Source organism: Siniperca chuatsi, linkage group LG11 (assembly GCF_020085105.1).
Source record: "Siniperca chuatsi isolate FFG_IHB_CAS linkage group LG11, ASM2008510v1, whole genome shotgun sequence".
In the NCBI taxonomy this organism is placed as follows: Eukaryota; Metazoa; Chordata; class Actinopteri; order Centrarchiformes; family Sinipercidae; genus Siniperca; species Siniperca chuatsi.
Window position 1 is genome coordinate 17,240,565 of NC_058052.1, and position 22,668 is coordinate 17,263,232.

General features: G+C 38.1%; 1 protein-coding gene across 4 annotated transcripts in view; it reads left to right on the plus strand.

Moving 5' to 3' along the window:
- The window catches only part of pcdh15a (protocadherin-related 15a), a 217,209-nt gene that overhangs the window by 50,823 nt on the left and 143,718 nt on the right, over positions 1–22,668 (plus strand). For all 4 annotated transcript variants that reach the window (XM_044214750.1, XM_044214751.1, XM_044214752.1 and 1 more), the window contains exons 2-3: positions 7,409–7,527; positions 21,343–21,357. In XM_044214750.1, the coding sequence (XP_044070685.1) occupies positions 7,437–7,527; positions 21,343–21,357 (106 nt within the window). In that variant the 5' untranslated portion in view covers positions 7,409–7,436. The remainder of the gene's footprint in view (positions 1–7,408; positions 7,528–21,342; positions 21,358–22,668) is intronic.

A 22,668-nucleotide genomic window follows, 5' to 3' on the forward strand; every position in this document is an offset into this window, starting at 1 on the left:
ACTGGTCTAGCACACCTAAACAAACTGACTGACTTTTTTTTTTATTAATCATTTTGTTTGCTTTTTGTGGATTTTGTGCACATGCATGCACATGTGTGCCTGTGTGCGTGACCTTGCGTAAAGAAGTATCAGGTTGGTTTACGTTTCCTAGTTTTGAGTTACACACTTGGTGTTACTTTATTGTGACAGGTAGATTATGTGCTTGATTTTGAGTCTGTTGCCAAGTTAAGTTCAATTTATAGTCCCAGGTTAGACATTACATACATGTGACGCACCCTGTTGAGACTTTTTGGTCGTTTACTGTAATGACAAATGCACTGTGTGGCTCTATTCTATAAGACCATAACTCCAGGCCAGCATTGTAGCTCACTGCCGTGTGTGTGTGTGTGTGTGTGTGTGTGTTTGTGTGAATAAGAGGTAAATTTAGACACAAACATCTCGGCTAGGGTATGTTCATGAATTGTCACATTGATAATTTGTTAAACATCTATAGACAAAGCGAAAAAGTTGAAATGTTACAAATACTCTATAAACTGTAGGCGGACTATCCAAGTGAAGTGTTACCAACTATTTTTCTGGCATTTTATAGATCAAAGATACCACCCTGATGAAGGCAAGATTTTCAAAAAATTTGGAAGGGTTTGGGGAATAAAGTATGATGTGTTGGAGAATAGTCGTGCAACATGTTTTATGATTTTGTGACTAAATGACAAATAGTGGTGTCAACTTCAGTGGCCAGAAATTATATAATTTCACTTTAGTAAACTGCCCCAGAAACACTGGCTGTGGTCTGTTTATGATTTAGCAACTTTTTTCTATATTCTCATGGTGATATTTACATGTATAACTACAAAATTACAGTTTGAAAACTGCTTTCTCATCATTAAGTTTATTGTAGGAGGTAATTACTCTGTACTGTAAATGGGAATGGGGAGGAGCCATTGAAAAAGTAAGCTGGTGCTTTTGTTACACTGATGAGTCCGCAATTTACATTATCTGCACTAAGGGGAAGAGGCTGAAATGAGATTGATGAGGACGTCAAATCTCTTGAGAAATTACTGTTTTACATGTGAGGTAATTATGTTACAGTATGTTTAACAACTAACATTGCAATCTACTGAACACACATATATTATAACATCACACAACATACAAGCATATTTTACAGAAAGTAAAACACCGTTTGTTGGAGAAGGAAATTCTTCTTTCCAGGATGTGTGGAATTATGCATAACATCTCTTGTCTGGTGCTCTGCCATCTCAGTCAGTCTAGACAGGTGAGAGTCTGTGCAGCTATGTGGATACATGAAATGTGTTTTTTTGTTTTTTTTTCCTGAGCTGTCTGTATTTTTAAATGAATGCATTTGGTAATGAGAGAAAGCGACAAGTGTGGACACTGGGAGACATTAGTGGAAACTGAGTGTCTCCTGGGAATGGCAACAGGATTGACAAGCGTGGTGATAAGACTTTTTTTTACATAAAATGTTACTTTGCAAGCTGACATTAATCGCCAATTTGCCGTGTTAGCAGTGCCTCACTGGAGCCATGCATCCTGCAAAAGTCAGTACCATTGCAGGGCTAACACGTACGCATTCACATTCACACATACAATGGGAAGTTTAGTTTCCACTTCACCTGAGCTGTACATCTTTGAATGCGTGAAGAAGACACCCAGTTGGAATCAAATGCAAACAGAACATGCAAACTACACACAGAAAGGACCAGTCTTCTTGTTGGATGATGATGAAAGAGTGGTGAGCCACTGTGCCAGCCAATCAAATGCTTTTAATCTAATGAAATAATTCACAAAGCACCTAGTTTCTTACCTGCCCCATTCTCCTATTCATTTTATATTCTTTTTTGTTTCCAATCCGTTATTCACATGTCTGCTTGTTTGGTATCAAGGTCAATAAAAGCATTTTTAATTGATTAGTATTGGCTATATAAAGCACAATCCATTTCCGATTCATTGTTTATTTTAACTTAACTGTTCTCTGTGTTCCTGTTAAAGAGCAAAAGGTGTTGCCTGTGGGTGTTTTAAATATGAATATGACACCATAGTCAATCATTGTGATTAAACACTCTTTGTGTTGCAGTTTGTTTTCAGCATTCTGGCATTATGGGTAAAATAGTGTCCACTGATATCTAATTTATGAACCCATGTACTGCTTGCATCTCCCAGGTTTTATAACTTGGATCTTTGCATAATTTATAGTGCATTGTTTTTCATTTGGTCACTTGATCACTTGGATGACATGGCTCTGTACTGTAAATGGGGATGGGGAGGAGCCACTGATGAGTCCGCAATTTACATTAGCTGCACTAAGGGTAGGAGGCTGAAATGAGATTGATGAGGATGTCAAATCTCTTGAGAAATGACTGATGGAGTTAGCATATGAGGTGTTTTGTTGCTGAATGTTCAGCTCAGTTTGGAATCCCAAGGAATTTAGTGTCACCAACTGCTTTCCACAACCTGGATAAGCGTATTGTGACTATAAACCATAACTATAAATCTCAGTTTAATACATGTTTGGAAGAACACTGTCAGACTTGCTGTTTCAAAGTATATCATCATTAATTTGGAAAAACAAATCAAACAAAAAATGTGTAGCTGCAACGATTGCATTAAAGACTGTATCTGTAATGTTTTTAACATATGATTTTTATATCCATCTCTTAGGTGGATGGATAGATAGGTGTTTCTTTTTTTTGGTCTACCACATTTATATCAGTGAGGGTATGCTAAATAACAGAAACACCACTCTGTATAATGCAGTAACAGTACCAGAAACTACAGCCTCCAAAATGATGATGCAGTTGGTTCAATACCTCTCTTTCAACAGTTTCAACAAAAACTTTGAAGGTAGGATTTATTGCAGGACTGTTGTATTAGACTGCATTCGTTTCAGGTAGGTGTACCTAATAAGCTGCCATAAGTTTATAGCCGGCATATTTCAGTGGTACACTTAATGTGCCGTTGTTAGCTTGTCGGGGCGCACCTGTCCTGGTGGACAAAGACGACAACAACAGTCAAAGCACATTTTAAAGCAGAGGCAACACACTGGTATGTCTAAACCACAAAGATATTCAGTTTACAATTCTAAAAAAAAACAATTCTCACTTCGGAGAAGCTCAAAATAATTGATTTGATTGATTCATTTTCTATCAATCAACTAATTGATTATTTAACAAATAATTTCATCTGTAGTATTTTCACACACTAAAAGGACACCATTTGGTGCTTGTTCATTTGAGAGAAATTAACTTTATTAATTTGTCAAATCCTATTAGTGGGAATTATGCTTGTGTCAATTTTAGAGTTTAGTAAGACTGGACATTAGCAGAATCATATTGTGTTGAGCTTATCATGATGTTATTCTACACATTTCTGATGTCTAAAGCAATGATTTGGAGCAAACTGTGATTAAAAACTACCAAAATTAGTAATACAAGTTTTTGTTTTACACATATGAAGAGTTTGGTCTCATGTTATGCATAACAATGGAACACAGTTATTTTGCTTCGAGTATCAGTTGGATTATTTTATGTGATTTTTCAAACATTTACCATATCATGATGTATATCTATCAGTAAATAGCCTTGTAAATACTTAGTGAAGTATGTTACAGTCAAGATAAGAGATTGTTGGAGTGGTGCGTCAGTCAGATTATGTCAGTGAATCTTGGCTCTTCTGCTTCTAGTCCATTTTATTCTGCTACAGTTGGTTTACTGTGCTGCTACATATTTAACAGACACTGGTGTTAGACTGACCCACTCAAAAAAAAACCCCACTGTCAGCTATCAAAGAGACGCAGCATCCATACCTCCACTTAACAGCTGGAAAACAACAGTAAGGTATCATTACTTCACTGCTCGAGTGGTCATCATCTCAGATCCACATTCTCTGTCTGTCAATTTCAGCTTGTAGAACTGAATAGATGTATTTTGACATAAAACAGGCAAAACAATTCATGGAGACAAAACAGCACTACACAGTTTCATACAGCCTACAAATGAAAGGAAAATGTTGTTGCTTATTATATAGAGGTCTAATCTGTGCAGGTAGTTGCCATTAGTACTTACCATAGAAGATGTCTCAACCCTGCAAGTTATTGTTTTATTTTTCAGCGCATTTTTCAGTTTAACTAAATTATTTTGTCATTATGCATTCAAAGGACCCAAAAGTTCTATAAAGTGAAAAATAACTTGAAATTAACTTTGTAAAATTAGAAACCAGCCATAAGACAATTAAAAGTTTTAAAGGCATAAACATAATTATTTATAACTTTTTTTTTTTGTTCATCACGCTGAGTCAACGCCAGTCTTTTCACCTCAGAGACAAATTGCACTGCTGATAGCATGGATATGGCCATGGGGATGAAACCCTGCTAGTCACGGTGCTCTGCTCTTCAGATGGCATCCTCCGATGTGATGACGCACATGGTAGAGCACCTCAACAACACCAACAACTCTTGTTTTTTTTTAGTCTTATGAATTGGAAGATTTGAGTTTTCACTTTTGAGTGGTTTTCTTGCATTTTTCCTATCAGCTCCAAAGACTAAATTATAACAAAAAGCAACTTTGTAATGTTTTGTTAACTATTAACAAAGTTACCTAGAAAACAAATTACCTCCTGGATAGCATTTTGATGTGACTGTGAAATTGAAAAGTTGTGATTAGAGTCTGAATATTTAAGTGGTTATATTTATACTTGTAGTGCAGTGAATTATTAATAATATTGTGTTTCCTGCTGTTGTTGGCATGTTTGGACTTAAAGAGTTAATAAAAAGTTGTGATTTCTGTTATCGAGACATCTCTAACAGTCTGTCAACACCAAAGCTCATGAACAAGGAGAAGTGGAAAAAGAACTCAATGCTGGATGAGAGGCGATCGAAGGAACACAGACAGAGGAAGAAAGAGAGAGACAAGCTGTTGTTTTTTTTTTTTTTCTTCCAGGGAGCGCAAAGCCCCTGCACTTAGGGGATAAAGAACTGCATCTTCACTCTCTGTGTAATCCATAACTGTGATTGCTTCATTCACCACCCCTGTCATCATAAGTTGAATCACTTTCCTCCCTTCACCAAAGAGATATGTTGGCAGAGATACTGTACAAACATATAGGCAAGCATTTTTATTCGGCAGAACCACTTAACTGGGAGGGAGTTGTGGTTGGATAGCAGTAACATGATATGCATCAAGGTAGAGCAGAGTGGAACTGAACTGTTGCTCTTAGAGTTTCATCAAAGCATTATATTGTTGCTGAAAATAGGCATATCTGTTCATGATGTCACTCATGGGCCACTATGAGAACATTGCGCTGGAAACAGTATTAGAGCCGTTTTTCTTTCAGCACTCGGTCAGCAATCTCTTCAGTTTCCCTGTTCATTTAAGTTTGAAAGAACATCGTTGTTAGCCCATGTAAATGAGATGCAGCGTTCCCATGTCAACCAGGAGGAGATTTGGAGGAAGCTATGGAAAGAAATAACTTCCCTCTTCAGGGTGGCTGGTTGTGCAGGTCTGAGTTTTCTCATGTGAAAGGGATCAAAGCAATCTTACTCAGCCCTCTTAAGAAAGATAGATGTACGAATGTGGGAAATCAAATCTGCTTCAAAAGGGAACACTACTGGGAGCTGGCAAGATGAGAAGGCACTGAGAGAATAGGAAACCAGTGTGAAATCACTCTTGTTGTTGCACTGTAAGAGAAGAGAACACAGCTGTCTCCTGCTGTCCACAGAGTGTTCATGCAAGATGTCTTTTGTTTGGGTGTGTTCAGTTCAGTGGTGTAAAATTTGTTTGGGTGTATGTCTGCACAGATTCGCAAGTAAGTACATACTGTACAATGTGTATGAAAGAGAAACTGAGTGAAAAAGAGAGGGAAATCACGCTTGTAAATTGCTGATAGTATGAGTCAGAGATTTTTATTTGCTTTATTTAGCATGCTTTGATGTGATAGTGATGATGCTTGTGAGTTCCCTCCTGTACCTTTAGCATATGATATGAAAGCTGAATTCACAGCTTATAGCCTGCTCTGAGAATAAGCCTTGTGAGTAAGGTGTGACATCAAATAGCTCAGACAGATAGAAGTAAAAAAAAACAAACTGTATTCTGCGTACTGACACCTTGGCTTCCTCACACTCAGGAGGAGCTGTGGAGGCTGTGTGCTATGGATTTGTGTGTGCTAAGCATGACAAGGCTCAACATACAATCTGTTCGCACTGGTTTGCTTGTGATTTCCACCCGAGCCTGAACAGCGTACAGTGAATTTACTGTAAATCCTCCCCAGCAGTTTGGTTCAGGCACCATCATCATGTATGGAGCTGATACAGTGTCTGCAATGCAGGTCAGCCCTTTGGTGCTGGTGACTTGTGTTTTTGGTTTTGTTCATCTGTTTGTGCCTTTAAATTCCACCTGAAATGTATTTCTTCTTGTGTGTGCAAAATATCCACCCCCTGTAGACTTAGATGGGTGCTTTAGTTTGTAGTTTGCTCTTTCAAGAATTGAGGCTGGGGTCATCTTGCATTGATTGCATTTTGATTCAATTAGTCATATAAGTAGTAGTTAAGGCTGGGGGGAAAAAGTATCAAAACTTTCAGAGAAGCTTCCCAAACATCACTTGCAGCACAACATATTATGCTGAGTATATTAAAGCATTGTTGTATTTAGTCATATTTCCACCAAAATTAAGTATACTGCTCTCATTTCAGTCCTTATGCATGACCCAGTCAAGCTTGCCAGCAGATGCATGTGTTAGCTGGTTTATTAGTTAGCCAGCAATCTGGAGTCACAACACTAACCTAACGTGTGGATGCATGTCTGTAGTGGATAACGACAGATTGATTGGGAAAAAGTGCACCACTTAAGACTGGTCATGCTCTCATTGGTGACACACCAAACATCCATGCATTGTCTGTTAGGGAAGGGAATGAGTGCTGCTTGCACTGCATTCTCATAAGAAAAGTCAGGAAAGGTTTCACCTAAAATAAATTCACAAGCAAATTACAATAGAGATTTTACACATTGATAACCATGAATTTCTGATATAATGCCATTAAATAGTGGCCGTAATTCCATTTATATCTGCATGTACGGCAAATCAAAGTATTTCTGCATTTTAGAAAATTCATTCGATTTGAGGAATCCAGAAGTAACTGCATACATTCAGATTGAGTCAGATAATCCAGTGGATCATGTTATTTACTGTTAAACAAATCTGTATTGTGAGATTAATGTGTTCTTCAAAAATACTGACCTAATGATAATGCTGTACGTAGGTAGACCTGTGTGAGAGTGTGTGTGTGTTGTGTGTGTGTGTGTATGTGTGTGTGTTGATCACAGCTGTGCATGCGTGAGGGCTGGAGGGCTCGCTGAGACATGAATGAAAAATCCTCTCTCCCGTTTTTTTTGTCCAGGTGGGCAGGCAATAAGGCTTGACAGAAGATGCAACGGGGGTGGTGGCTCGTCAGATGGCTGGGGACAGGAATGGCAATCCTCTCTTTGCTAACCCACAGCTGGGGCCAGGACACAGAAGGTATGAGCAGCCCTCACTGAGGCTAACCCCCTCAGGCCTCCCCTTCTGCAGTTAACTGTAGAGGAAACATGTCATGTGGAAAAGGCAATGTTTTTTTTTCCACTGTCAGAAGAACAGCATGGTGGAAAAGCCTTTGTACAACAGCATAACACTGTTGTTACTAATAAATTATGTGCCAAACTGAGGTGTGGACCACTTGATCGATTTTACAAACTCTTGCTAAATGGACTGGAATTAAAACTCATTTTCAAATATTTAAAAAAAGATTTTCTAGCTCAAAAGTCTTTACTTGCAAAAAATGGTTATACATTTTGTATTTATTCCTACGACATATTTTCTATTGTAAGTCGGTAAAGACAGTTTCCATCATATTTACTGTTTTATATACTCCTGCCACTCACACTGTATCAATATGTTATTGCAAATAATGTAATGTTGTGTTTATGGATAGTAAGGATGATTGTTTTTCAACAACAACAACAACAATAATAATAATAATAATAATAATAATAATAATAATATTCAGTAATAGAAATGATAGATTTTCATGAGAGTTCAAGAAAAGTTTGATTTAATTGAAGTAGAGGAGGACCGTAGAGACGTAGCTCTCAGGTGAGCGCTCAACATCGTGCATAATGTTTCAGTCCAAATAGCTCTGCTTTCACACTATTCTTACTATCCTCCCTTTCAAATTTACATGTTTTTCAGAAGACATTATTTAAAGAGAGGGCGTAAATCCAGCTTTCTTCCTACACAGTTGATCGTGCTAAGAGGATTCTCCTTGTAGGTTCATGTTTAAGTTCCCACATTACAGTGGGAATCTTAGCATTTATAGTCTCAAGTCACTGACTTTGTAGCAGATGCCAGTTAAAAGTGAATTTCATCTGTATAAGATTGGCAGGTCTTTAAAGAGGGGAATCAGAGACCCCCCCCCCACCGTGGGGAAATATTATACATAATACAGGTTAATTTTAAGATCCCAACCCTGTTTCCTTCTTTCTTTTCATTCCTTCCCTGCTTCCCTTGACAAGCTCACTAATGTTAAAGCATTTTTAGATATGAGTTATTTGAATTAAGATTTTTTTTTTGAGAGGTTTGCTTCATGGGTTTGTATGATATCATTTTAGTAGAGAAATTACTTGCTTTATGAGTGACTGAGCCTTTGAAGGTGAACGAGTGCCTTGTGGTTTCCTTTTTGGATGAAGCCTCACTTTGAGGTACTGACCGCATTAATAGCTAAGTGTTGTTGTGTGGAGTGAGGAAACTATTGACCCAAAACATAACAGCTGTGGAACTCAAGAACAGCCCTATGGAATATGGGTTTGTGGGTAATTTATTTTACAACTTGTGATGGCGTTAGTACACAAAGGTATTATTCATCACTCTATTTATTAAAGCTTCATATGGTGTTGCTCAGCATACAGGACAAATGAATTTATTTTATTTATTAGGTTGACTGATCTTGAGGAAAAATGAATCTATGCTTCAAGCAATTTGTGTTTGCTTGAGCTAATGTGCGCTAATGTTGCTTACGTGTCAGTGTTTTCTGGCTCTCTTCTCCTAAGATTCAGACTTCACAGTGTAGGACAGGAAGTTTAGTTAACAGGGAAAATTCAAGTGGAGCATGCCACATGAAAGGATTTTAATATATACACAAAATTACAACGTTTCTTAATTTGTCATTTCTGGTTATGTTTGTAATATTAGATCAGTTCAATGTGTTATGTTCAATGTGTTCAAGTGGGGTTCAAAGTGCAGGATTGTGACAACCAAGACCATGATCTTTCCCTAACTCTAACCAAGTGCTGCAGGTGCCTAAAAACGAACATACAAAATCTTAACTATGCTTTAGTTGCTACAAACGGATAAAGCAGGAAGAGCAAATGAAATACGTTGTCAGTGAAAGTTATGCTGCTATATTCAGTATCAACATTTTGCAACTTAAATGTTAATTAACAACATTTCCTCATTCTGTTGACAGGGTTTTTAAATCAGTTTAGCTTTTTAACTTCGGCTTTTTAGACTTTCTTCTAAAACGGAAAAACAATAAATGCCCGATTCTTAGAATTAACCTGAACATGTGCTTCTTGAAGTTATCATCACTGGTGTTTTTGCATGCCATCCCACATAAATATCCTCACAAAACAGAAACAAAATAAATTAAAGCTGCAAGCAGAGATGAACGGGCCCTTTCACCTGACCGCACGTCTGTGTGTGACGCAGCCTTGGCGTCTCTGAATTTTCACGTGTTCTGGACACTGCAGGAAGGAGTTAAATGTCACTTCGTGTGTCCACTCTGTGGCGCAAGTGAACACCCACTAATTATACATCATGTTCCAGTATATCAAGTGTACACCACACTCATTTTCATGTAAATCAAATGATTATCATGCAAGGCTTACTTCCTGTTGCCAGTAGGTGGCACAATGACTACAACTCCTGATTGGCATGTAGATGTCCTCAGGCAGGGACTCTTATCAAACATGTGAAATTTGTGGCAGATTGGATCATGTATAGTCAAGTTACAGCAACTTCCTATTACATGGCGAATAATGCGTCACCACGACAACGGTGTTTGATTGAAACTCACAAACTTCACAATGAAGCATCATCAAAATCTTTTCAAATTTGAGGTGGATCTGATCAACCTGCTAGGAGGAGTACATCAAAGTATAAAACATTTCCTGTTGCCAGTAGGTGGCGCTATGACTATGATACATATGAAGTTTGGTTGAGATTGGATCATGAACATTCATGTTACAAACCACTTCCTGTTTCATGGCGAAACAAATTCGAAATTCGACGCCACATGACAGCCACACCAATTGACGAAAACTCAAGCTTTGAGCAACTTTTCATTGTGAAGGTCTTTTTAGATTGCTTTGCGAAGATTTTAAGTCGATTCAAATAATTCTGTAGGAGGAGTTCGTTAAAGTATGGAGCCTGTACATGCCGAAAATGCACATTCAATTCTGCTGTATATGGATGTGGCTGCAGCCTGTAATTGACTGGTTGCAGACAGAAATAATTACGAAAGGGGGCAGCTAGGAATTAGTGATAATTACCCTGCGTGCAAATGAGCTCTGATTGGATCAGAGTCTGCCAGCAAATGACCCACAGCCTCATAGTTGTAATGAGGGAGCAGAGGGTGAGACAGAGTATATCAGAGTCGTTGTTTGAAGGGTGAGGGTGAATGTGAATGCTGTTGTTGCCTCCCTTCGCCGTTCAGTGTCACCCAAGGATGAACTTGGTTTGAGCAGGGATTTTCACCTCCCTCAACTCCACATCCCTCATCTTCTCACTCATAAATCTCCCTCCTCTGCCCACCTCAAGGCGCCCTTGGCTTTTGGCTCTGTCAACCTGTTTGTTGTATGTCTATCAAATGAAAATAGCAACCAGAATGTTTTAAGATGTGTTGTGGAGTGATGCATACAGCAATTTCCAGTGTCTGTCACAGTGTCTTTCAAATCTTTATTTAATTAGAAGGGAGACATTATGAACCTCAGACTTCTAATAAATGTGTATGCCCACACAATGTGGAAAAAATGGTGCTGAGCTGAGATTTCTTGAACTAATCAATTAGTTGCTTTAATTGAAAAAAGTGTCAAATTATTCAGTGTTATTGTCTTTCCTCTGATGAATGCATTCAAGCAGGGATCTCTTAAAATTATACCTGCCAACACTCCTGTTTTTCCCAGGTTTCTCCCGACTAGGAGTGGCGCAAGATGGACAAATAAAAAGAGAAAAAAAAATAAAGGTGGTGCTGAAAAGCTAAGAGAGAGAAGAGGTTAAAGTCCCCTGAGGCTGATGCAGCCAAATGTTTTAAAATAACAAATAATTCATTTGGCGCCGTTACCAGTCAGTCATCTCAGCCTAGTGAGCCCAAAGGCACTGGTGGCAGAGAGGAGAGAGAGCAGGCCAGTGAGCCCAACAATACCAGTGTTAGTCAAGGTTCTGCAGCTGAAGCAGTAAGACAGAAGCATATTGAAACATATTCAACTTTCCATAAAGTCGATGCGCTCGTCAACGTTTCGCAAACCGACCAATCACAGCCTGGATGGGGTGGGACATTAAAAAAGGATGATGTGCTACAGTAAACTTTCAAAATGTTGAACTCATTGTTATTCATGAATGGTTATGATTATTGACTGTTACTACTAAGCATTAACAAATTAGAGACTAACCACAAGAAATGAATGAAGAAACAACACCTACAAAAATTAAACTGCCATATTGTGCAATTGGAATTCATATTATACTAGTGGCATATAGTATACTATTATTTGAAATTATACGAATATACTAATATTATATAATTAAGGTATTCATTCATACTATACTAACATTATAGTATTATATTAACATTTTACCAACTATTATATAGTTATAAATACTATAACTATATAATAGTTATAGTATTTAAATGGGGGGGGTCTGGGTCAAAAAGTCCAGGGCCATTTTGCATTCCCAGTCCAGCCCTGTTCACCATGAACATATAAAAACAACTATTAAGCTAAGAATCTCTGCGTCTGTCAAAACAATAAAAACTAACTAGTCTCAACCATAGACTGTATAAAAGAAGTGGACATAACCACCATTGGACATAGTCACCCATTGGTTTGTGGACTACCATTTTGAAGCTTCGAGTATAGCATTTTGGCCACCGCCATCTTGATCTTTTTTGGAACCAGAAGTGACTATATTTGGATGAGAGGGTGGAGCTAGCTAGCTTGGTTAGCAAGGTGCATCTGTAAACCACGTTAATTGTGATATTAATTAGGATGCTAATTTTGGCTAGCGAAAAACAAGCTTAAAACAAAATGTACTTACAGAAAAAAACACTGACAGCGCCCAAAAACAAGTTCACGGCTAGTTAAATGTACACAGTGCAGTGGATACATATCGCCTCTATCCTGATTGACAGGTCACCGTGGTAGCAACTTGTCCATCACGAGGTAGCCATGCCCTAAAGCTTACCTTGCTTTACTCTAAATGGGACCATAATTTACAAAATGAACATCATGCTGTATAGAAAAAGACTTTAAAGTAGCGATTGAGACCATAAACTCATTAGGAAACCATTTACTGAGGTAATAAATCAAGTGAGAAGTAGGGTCGTTTTCTCATAGACTTCTGTACAATCAGACACATTTTTGCAACCAGTGGCGTCACTCACTGCTGGCCATTAGAAAAAATGCAGGTTTAAGGCACTTACCCATTGGCTTCACCCTGAGGTTGCTGATAGGTCTCAACTAATGGCCATTATGAAAATTCAAGGACTGTTCTCTTTGTTTCTCCATTTTTCTCTTCCACTTCTCCTCCCACATTCCCTTAGTATTATGTCCCTTAATTCTTTTCCTTAACACCTTTGCTGCTTTTATTTTTCATATATAATAATCCTCTCTTGCATGTGCCATCCTTTAATGTTCTCCTTCTTACCTCGCATCATCTGACTGCGTCTCAACTGTACCATAGCCTCAGATAGAATCTCTCAACAGAAATTGGTTTTTGACTGCACATGTGCATGTAAACCCTGCAGTGTACCTCAGCTATGTCCATCAAGCTTAGCGCGACTAGCAGTTGGTAATGGTAATGAAAGGACTAATGTCAAGCCAAAGCAGAGCAGACAGATGCACACTGTCCATACCTTAAATCCCTCCGTCACTATATCCACATGTCGGACAACTGCATGTACGTACACCCATGCACAAACATGATCAATTGTATGTGTGTGTCTCTGTGGTTATGTGTGTGTGTGTGTTGTGAGGTGAGGATTAGTTGATATGCCTGTGTACACTTCTACCATGTGACATCAGCCTACCTCTCTCACACTATTTTCGTCTCTCTGCCTGTCTCTCTCTCTTTCCCCCTCTTCCCATCTGCACATCCATTTTAACCCACAATTGTTTGTCTATTTTTGGGATTGTCTGATTAGAGGCCAGATGTGCAGACTATGTCTGGCTGCAGCAGAAGCCTGTGGAGTGGGGGAGCAGCAGAGTGACAGGGGAAGGGGTTTTAATCTGCCCGCCAGTAGGCTGTAATCAGGCTCTGGGCAGCACAAGAAGGGAGGGGGACACTCTTGGTAAGACTGGGGCCCCATGCTACTGGAGCTCAGTAAGTGAGCATGTGTGTGCTGAACTGTTAACTGGGAGTGTGATTGCAACCTTTGCCCTCCTGCCTGTGTGGTTAACCTCACAGAGAGACATAGATAGGCAGCAATGAGGGCGAAGTCTGAAGAAGAGTAGGAGGGGGAGATTCTGCAAGGGATTACACATCAGTAAAGTAATCCCCTTCTCTCTTCCATTATCAACCTCTAATGATTTACATGATGCTGTAAGAATTCATTTCCACCTCTATCTCTTTGACCTTCATCAGTTGCAATCACAACCCCCTCCACACACACACACACACACACACACACACGCACACACACACACACACACTTTTTCCTTTCTTCACTGCCCATCTCCCATTTGCTTTCCATTTCACACTGACATATTCTACCCCACTTGTGACCCTTAAAAATAAGGACATACACACAATTACAGTGAAAAGCCCCACAGAAAGGCCCACACTTCTAATGATGAGAGATTTGGAGAGAAAGAGATGGAGAAAGGCAGAGGCAGTGATTGCATTCCTTGTGCCAAACATAGACACGCTGCAAGAAGAAGCACACAGCGCTGTCTGTCTCCACATCGATTTAGATGTTTTTTCCTCTCAAGTAAGGGAATGGTGAATGGCTGAATGTAAGGGCAGTGTGCTGCAAGAGTTTTGGTTGTTCACAAAACAGAACTAACTCACACAATATTGTATTGTAAGTATTATAAGTATTGTTTCAAGCTGAGTTGGGTTTTGAATTCTTGGATTGTTAGCTGCTATGATCCTTATTGGTTTGTAATTGTGTCAGATCTGTTGTCTTGGAGAAGTGCAGTGGCATGAGATCAAAGCTGCAACAATCCCTTCACCATAAAGAAAACTAATTATTCTTAGATTCAGATACTTGGCTTATGTTGCTTTGCACATTTGGAAATGCATATTGCTGTTCAAGTGTGTAAGGAGTAAAGTTCCTGGTAAGAATGGTTTTAATCGTAGATAAATGGAATGAATCCACTGTTATTTTCACATGGGCAATTTTCTTTGCCCATGTGTAGTTATTGTATTTAAAATGATTTTTTCTAACATGATTTATCATCAGCTAAATTGGATTTGTCTTTTACCCATGTAGGATATTTCTCCTCAATGGTTTCACAATTAAGTTATTTTCTATACAAATAACCTCGGTATTCAGCCAGTCAACATTCACATTCACCACCATGTAGTCCTATTTGAGCACTGAGCATAAAGTAGAGATAGTAGAATAACAGTGATAGATAGATATAACAGATGTGTAGTACTGATGCTTGATTATATTTATGTTTTATTATTTCACTTAGTTAACAATGAAAGTACATCATTTGAAGCAAGGCAGCAACATTTCTGCTTGCTCCTTAAAGGCTCACTTTCCCAATCAAGTTAATTTTTCTCTTGAATGTTCTTAACATCTTTCCATATAAAAGAATGGAAATTGATTGCTGCTAAACTGCAGTCATTTATATCTCCTGTGAAGAAGTTGGTTGTCACAGCAACAGTCAACTTCATCTGGCCCGTTGACTTAACATTGTAGTCACTATAGGCTCCAAGTGGCTAAACCTACCACTCAGATTGTTTTCAATTTATAAGTCTCTTACATATTGTAAAATACACAAAGTGTCACTTTATTGTGGTAGAAGACGCTGACTAATAAGCAATGTAGATCTGCTTTCATGGCTAGCTAAAAGTGCCAATACAGTTCATTCAAAACAGAATTACCTTTAATTGCCATTCATTTGTTGTAATTTGAATGTGTTAATTTAACCTTTTCTAGCAACTCATTCCAAGCTGTGATAGCTATGGCCTATAGTTACTGATAATGTTTGTGTATGTTACATTGCTTTGCATATGTACAGGCAGCCAAGAGTGCCTTTTCTCTTGTAGGATATATTTTGTAATGAAATTATAATTAAACTTGCAATTGCAATATGTGTGTGTAGATTTAAAATTCTATATTTGGTAACTGTTTTATAAAAGCCATACCTGTCATGGCATATTTCTTACATGTAAGGAAACCTACAATAAAAGCGGTGGAGACAATAAAATAACACCTGTACATTATAATGCAATCAAATACAATAACATGCAATAAGAACTACCTTTTATGAGGCTTATAATGTTTGTTTTTTTGTTGAGAGTGCTCTTGGAGCGCATTATTTTGTAGGGTAAGTATTTTGTATTTTGCCCTCCCTGTGTTAATAGATACACATATCTAATACACATTTATTAAGAAAACATTATGAAGTTTAAAGTAAAAACTAATCTACTGTACAAATAGAACTAATATGAACTGTACAAAAATCACTCATATTAACATTTAAAGGCTTTGAGACATGATGAAGAAATGACCAGTGGGGTATACTCAGAACAAGAAGGAACCTTAACTGTATGATGTGAACTGTAATGCACAGCTTTGACAGCCAACCCCTGTGGATAACTGGCCCCTATAACACAGACTGCTCATCTGTTTTGACTTGCTGTCTGCAAATGAGCAGCCATCACCTGGCAATGTGTGTCACTGGACAGCTGCCCTTTGTCTGTCTCACCGTCCTTTGCCAGGCCCTATTGGACCTGTCCCACAATGCCCCTCTGCCCCACTGGACATGGATCCATGCAAAATAAACTCTATCAATCCAACTGGGAAATTAAAACGGTGTCCCTGTTTGCTCTGTCTCCACTCATCCCTGTCCTGGGCTGCCTGCCACCCAGGGGATTAGTCATAACTCTAACCTCCAACCTTCAAGTTTTTTAAGTGGATGCTGGTCAAACCAGAGGTCAACAGACATTCCTCCCTGAGGTGGACCACTGGTGTCGTGGCTAAAAGAAGAGAAATTATCCATCCCGATTTTCCTGTCCTTGCTGGAGGAGCTTTCCATAGGCTCTGTTAGACATTTCCTTATCATCACATAGGGCCTGATATTTATACGAAAGGGCAGAAGCATTTATGACTGCATATGGACATAAAGTGGGAGACGTTTTATGATAAGAGCAACCTTGTGTTGAGTTGGCAGTTTGCCATCCATCTAAAGGATGAGAAATTAGCTTCTACTTTCCTCTTCGTTGCTTTTGCCCTTTCACAAGAATATTTCCCCCTCTGCCTCTCGCTTTTTTCGCTCCATCTCCTTCTTTCACAATTTTTAATGAGTGGTTGACCACATCTAGAGAAGGCAAGTTTGTTTTGCTGCAGTTTGTGAAATGGTTTGCATTTCTTAGTTATCTAAATAAGATGCCTCTGATCCTTTGTAGGTTTGTTGTAAAGGTGTGCCAGATTGATTGAGATAGTGCAGCCTTCTGGACCATGTTGCTTGTTAGGTTAGTTGTCCTTTAATGTCTGTTTTTTGAGATCTGCACTCCCAGGGAGCAGTAGTTTGATTTATTGGTTGCTAAAAAGGTGCTTTTGCAGATGAAGCCACAGGAAAGCACAGGCTATTGAACTGAGTGGCTGGTAAAAATGCCTTTTGAAACTAAATGTCAGTGAGCAGAATTCATCTTGCCACTGCCTGTATATGCCATACTGTAATGTAGTGGTCGATGAGCTGCCTTGTAAAGACTTGAATTGCTTAGGAGGTTGTCTGCATCTCAGACCGTCTCATTTGAAAAGTATGATGAAAGAACTATATATAGAAAAAAAAACATATACATTGGTGGGGCATGTGAAAGTTTTCAATTTCTCCAATATATGAGTACATAGACACCCTTTGCATCCCCCAAAACACCTTCTATTAAAATATTCCTGTTACTGCATATACCAAAATTAAACTCAACACTGTTAAACATTTAGATTCACTGAGTCATTATCACTATTTAGTTGACATATTGAATATTAGTTCATCTAAGGCAGAGTATGTTTAAAAGTCCCCTGTTAAAAAGGGAGAATGTTAAACATAGATTTCATTGTTGTATTTACATTGTCTGATGATTACTGCTCTGCTCTTTATCCTTTTGTAAAATATCATGGTTTTGTGACGGAAAATTTTGTTGTGTTCAATCACAAGCATTCCACAAATTGATTGAAGCTCACTTGCATCCATTTTTTTCCACTTGATACCTCTGTGAGACACGGCTTCAAGTCAACATTGTTAGGTTGATTAGTGAGAAGATCTCTTTAGGTGAGTGCAAATTACCCCAATGTCAAAATTAGAAGATTTTGATTGTCTTTGGATTAGGCCTCTGAAGTGTACAGTGCTCTGATTACCTATTAGTGATTGAATGCTGCTTGTTGCATGTGTTATGATTCCCCTCTTTTTAAATCCCTCTCCCATGTGAAGCCAACTTGGTGCAACATGACAACAAACCAAAGTTAGTCTGCAATGCTTCTGCAGTGTGAGATAAAAATAAGTTTAATCAAAATAATGGCATGTTCCCTTGGGAATGCAAAATATATAGTATGAACATCAAAAAATATGGTACTTAGCTTATCTTGACTGGACCTAATTATTTAGGCTTTACATTTGTCTCTTCAACCATTCGGCTTGTGAATGTGCACCTCATGTGATCTTACAGGTCCTTAAATATTGCAAATGCAAACATTATAGAGTTATACCCAGTATTATAAGTAATAATAAGCCAACTTTCTTCTTATAGTCAAGGAGAGTTTGGAGATCCAGTCTCCTGCCAGGCAGCCAGCTATACCCCCCAAACCCAGTTCAGTCCCTGGTCAGTATTTCATTCCCACTTAATGGTAGTTTCTACTTGTCTTAAAAATGTGCACAATATTATGTGAACTTTTAATGATACACAAGAGCCTGACCCTGTTTAGAAGGGTCAATCAAAACAATTTACACCCATTACTCTGTTAGTTTCTGTTGGTAACTGTGCTAGCTGTGTTTAACAACCAGTCAAACTGCATATTATTATTCTGCTGACATAAAAACGTACAAATATATGTTCCAGAAATATACAATAGTGAATAGCAGCACTCAACCAGTGATAGAATTCAACAAAATGTGATTGGAAATTTGGCAGCTAGAATTCAATATGAAGTGATCTTGCATCTTTTGGTTTGATCTAATTTTGTCTTCATCTTCTCAATCTACATATTTTTTGTCCTTGATCAGGCTAAATAATACCAATTTTTTATGACTATGTCACCACAATACTGATGCACTGAAACTACAGTTAAAAACACAGATATGAAGTTTAAAAAATGGAGTGGAATATTTCTTTCATTCACTGGCACATGATGTTCCACCACTAGCTGCCAATTTTCTAAAGGTATTGATTAGTATCTAGGCCAAGGCCTACAGTTCTTTCCAATAAAATAATCCTTAGGTGTAAATACTGTTTTGATACCAACACAATAGCTCAATCATTCAACCGCCCTTTTACAATGCAACCTTAACATTTTACCCAAGAAATAAAGTTGATAACTTTCTATTCTTAAATGTGGTTACTGTTAAAGACACACACAGCCTAATGCCTGTTAAACAGACTTTGCTCAATCTATTTTTTACCATATTAGCCTGCATTTCAGAGATGTGTACTGCTACTGTGTACATACTCCATATATTCATAATATTATATAAAAAACTCAGCTCACCTCTACAGTTTGAAACACCACCCTTCTGTTGCACCAAATTATGTCTGTTGTATGTATGGTTCTCCAACCATTCTGTGTTCCTAAATCAAGGATGTGGCTTTTTAGGATTGGTCATGATCCAGATAAGTCGATTAATCTAGAAGTAGTTTTCCAATCATGTATGTTTACTGTATATGTGTGTTAGGGTCAGCAGGTTTCATCCTGCATTATTATCTTGAGTGCTGCAGCAGGGGTGCACAGGAGATTTGGTAGGACTATTTGGCACATTCGTGTATGAACCCAGAGAGCCATGGGGAAGTGAATTCTATTATTCCAGAAGTCTTATTTTAATGGAAGGAAAGCTTGATGTAAAATGTCATTTGAATATATCACCTGCTGCTAAAAGGTGTAAATTTGGCAAGAGGTTAAGATCATTTAAATTTTGTGGTGAACATGACTGTTGCTTCGAGATGAGTTCCTTGTGTTTGTATTTACATGCGTATGTGTGTGCCTTACTTCCTCAGTGCAACATATGTTTGTGCTCTGATCGCAATATAGGACTGTTAGCACTGCAAATGGAGGCACTATTCTTTATCTCTGTTTGGTTCTGCCTTTTGTCTTCAAAGCAGACTCTTCACATCTTTCTCTCCTACTGCCACAACTACCACTTAAAGCTACACACGCACATGTGCACCCACACAAACACACACACATTTGTGCCTGAACACACGTGCAAAACTAACAAAACAGACTGTGATCCCTTTAAAAAGCTTCTCAAAATGAGTGCAAGTAACTTTTATTCCACACACTCACACACGCACACATGTGCACACTCTTTCTACTTCACACAGAGTATATTCTCTCAGAGCAGATTTGCATACTTATTTTGATGTTGCTTGTTGTTTATGTCTCAGATTGCGAGGTGTGACCCACTTGCTCTGTTCATTTTGTCGCTATTAAAGGAAACCCTCATCCTGCTATTTCTTCAGCAGATGGGTACAGGTTTTCTAATTGCTATAAAATCCTAGAACTCTTAAAAAGAACAGTGAGTATACCTTAAGAATTAGCAGTGCAAGATGAGTATGTGTTGATAATTATTCCTCAAGGAATTTAGTTTAGAAAAGGCTGTGTATGTTTCCCAACTTATTATCTTGTACTGAGAAAGGATTGTCACACGGCAAGTCACATGTGGGGCAAGATGAGATGCCTTGCATTGGTGTCAATCTCAGTTCTATATAAACTCTATAAAAATGCCCAGATCATGACACAAAGAAGATGAAAATGCAATCAATGATTTGCATGAAATACTCTGTACTGTAGCCTCAGTTTTTCATTACCATTTAATTGCTAATTATTGTGTGTATCTGCACTTTGGAAACAGCCATGATTAAAAATGCAGCAACATCACATCAGGTTTTTTTTATCCCTGATTAAAATATAGTTTTAAACCACCACATTAGTAAAGGCTCGGGGGCATGCATATTTAATAAGAAAACTATCCATTGTTTTGCACCTGGCAACAGGTGCATAGTTGCACTACACAAGTCAGGCAACACAAGGCAGGTGTGAAACCCTATAGCGCTGACTGTTGATGTGGTGTCATTGACCATGTGTCTTTTTTTTTTTTGTCCATCTCTGATTACTTGTAACATAAGCAGACACCACCTGACAGCAAGCTGCTTGAGATTAAATGTCTTACAAGATGGAGACAGAGCAATTTAAGAGAGAGAGATAAGGGAGATGCTGAATAACTTTCATATGGGTTCCAGTGCTCTTTCATGCTGTTTTTCCTTTTCCAGAACATATGATACCACTTAATTTAGCAAGAGAAAGTGTTTTAATTTTTAAATGTATTCATCTTTGTAATGCACTCCACTACCTCTCTTGTGGAATAACTTCAGCCGGCAGCTACTGGCAGCAAGAAGAGATCTTCTGGCGAAAAACTGTGTGTGGTTCACTAACATGCACCATTTCTCTAGTGGAGGGTTCTACAGTATATAATCCCTGAAACTGGCCTTTCTTTTCTAATATCTGTTCTTTTTTATAATGATCTACTTTGTCCTTTCCTAACATCAGAACTGTTCCTCAACAAACTGTTTCATGCTTTTCTTTTCTTCCATGCTTCTGCTCTGCTTCCCTCTGGCTCCACTAACCCCTGATCCCTTCAGACTGGCAGTATGAGGGTAAGAGGTCAAACAGCCGTTGTCTGTTTTCCTTTTTGTTTTATTACACTCCTATATTCTCTTTCACTGTTTCCCTCTACCTCTATCTCACTCTCTTCCCTGTTCATTTAATCCTGAACTTTCATCACATCAGCTGCAGAGCGTGTTGCCTTGCAGCACCTATTCCGCTACACTAGACACCTCCCTTCCTCCTGTCTCCTCCTCTCCCCCTCTCCTGCTGCCCCATCTGGTGCTGTCTGTCAAGCTGCCATTACCTGTGTCCCATGTGCTCATACCATCTAGCTGCTGTGACTTCCATCTGTGGAGCTGTTCTCGTCAGTGCTCTGCTTATGATGTTGCCACATGCTTTGACCACCCTGTTTGTCTGGTGTCAGTATCGTACAGTCCATTCCTGTTGATGTTTGTGCGGTAGCAGTCGTCGATGCCACTTGCTATAAAAAGATGTGTCAACGTGACAGCTTATGGCATGACAGAAAGACACTGAAACAACATTTTGAGGTTTATTACCTCAGACCAATGAAATATTTACAATGTCAGTGATTGTCAAGTTGTTTTGCAATGTTGTTCTAGCATTCCTGTCGGCTATATTCAGACATTACTGTGTTTCAGTATTTCATTCAAAATTCCATTTAGGTAAAAGTATGACAAAATGTACTTAAGTATCAAAAGTAAAAGTACTTATTCTGCCGAAAGACGGCCCCTGTCACTAATAAATTTTTATATATTACTTTATTAATATAGGCAGAGGATTAATGGGGTAGGAACGATGAAAAACAAAGTCCTGCTACACAAATCTGAATACAATTTTTGGACTTTTCTGTAATTGTTGCTTTTTTGGTGAAATATCGGATCATTTTGCTCAAGTACTGTGCTTAAGAACAAATTTGAGGTACTTTACTTGAGTATTTTCTTTTCATGCCACCTTCTACTTCTACTCCACTACATGTCAGAGGGAAATATTGTACTTTTTACTTCTCTACATTAATCTGACAGCTTTAGTTACTAGTTTCTTTACAAATTAAGATTTTTGCACAAAACATACAAAGAGCTTATAAAATATGATATTTTGTTATAAATTAAATTATCCAATAGAAAATGAACATTTTTCATGCAAAAACATTCCATGGTTCCAGCTTCTTAAATGTGAGGATTTGCTGCTTTTCCTTTTGAATTATTTTAATAATTTTAATTTATTTTCATTATGGATTAATCTGCTGATTATTTTCTCGATTAATCAATTGATTGATTTTTTTTAAAACAATAAAAAAAAATCAATCAATTGATTAATCGAGAAAATAATCAGCAGATTAA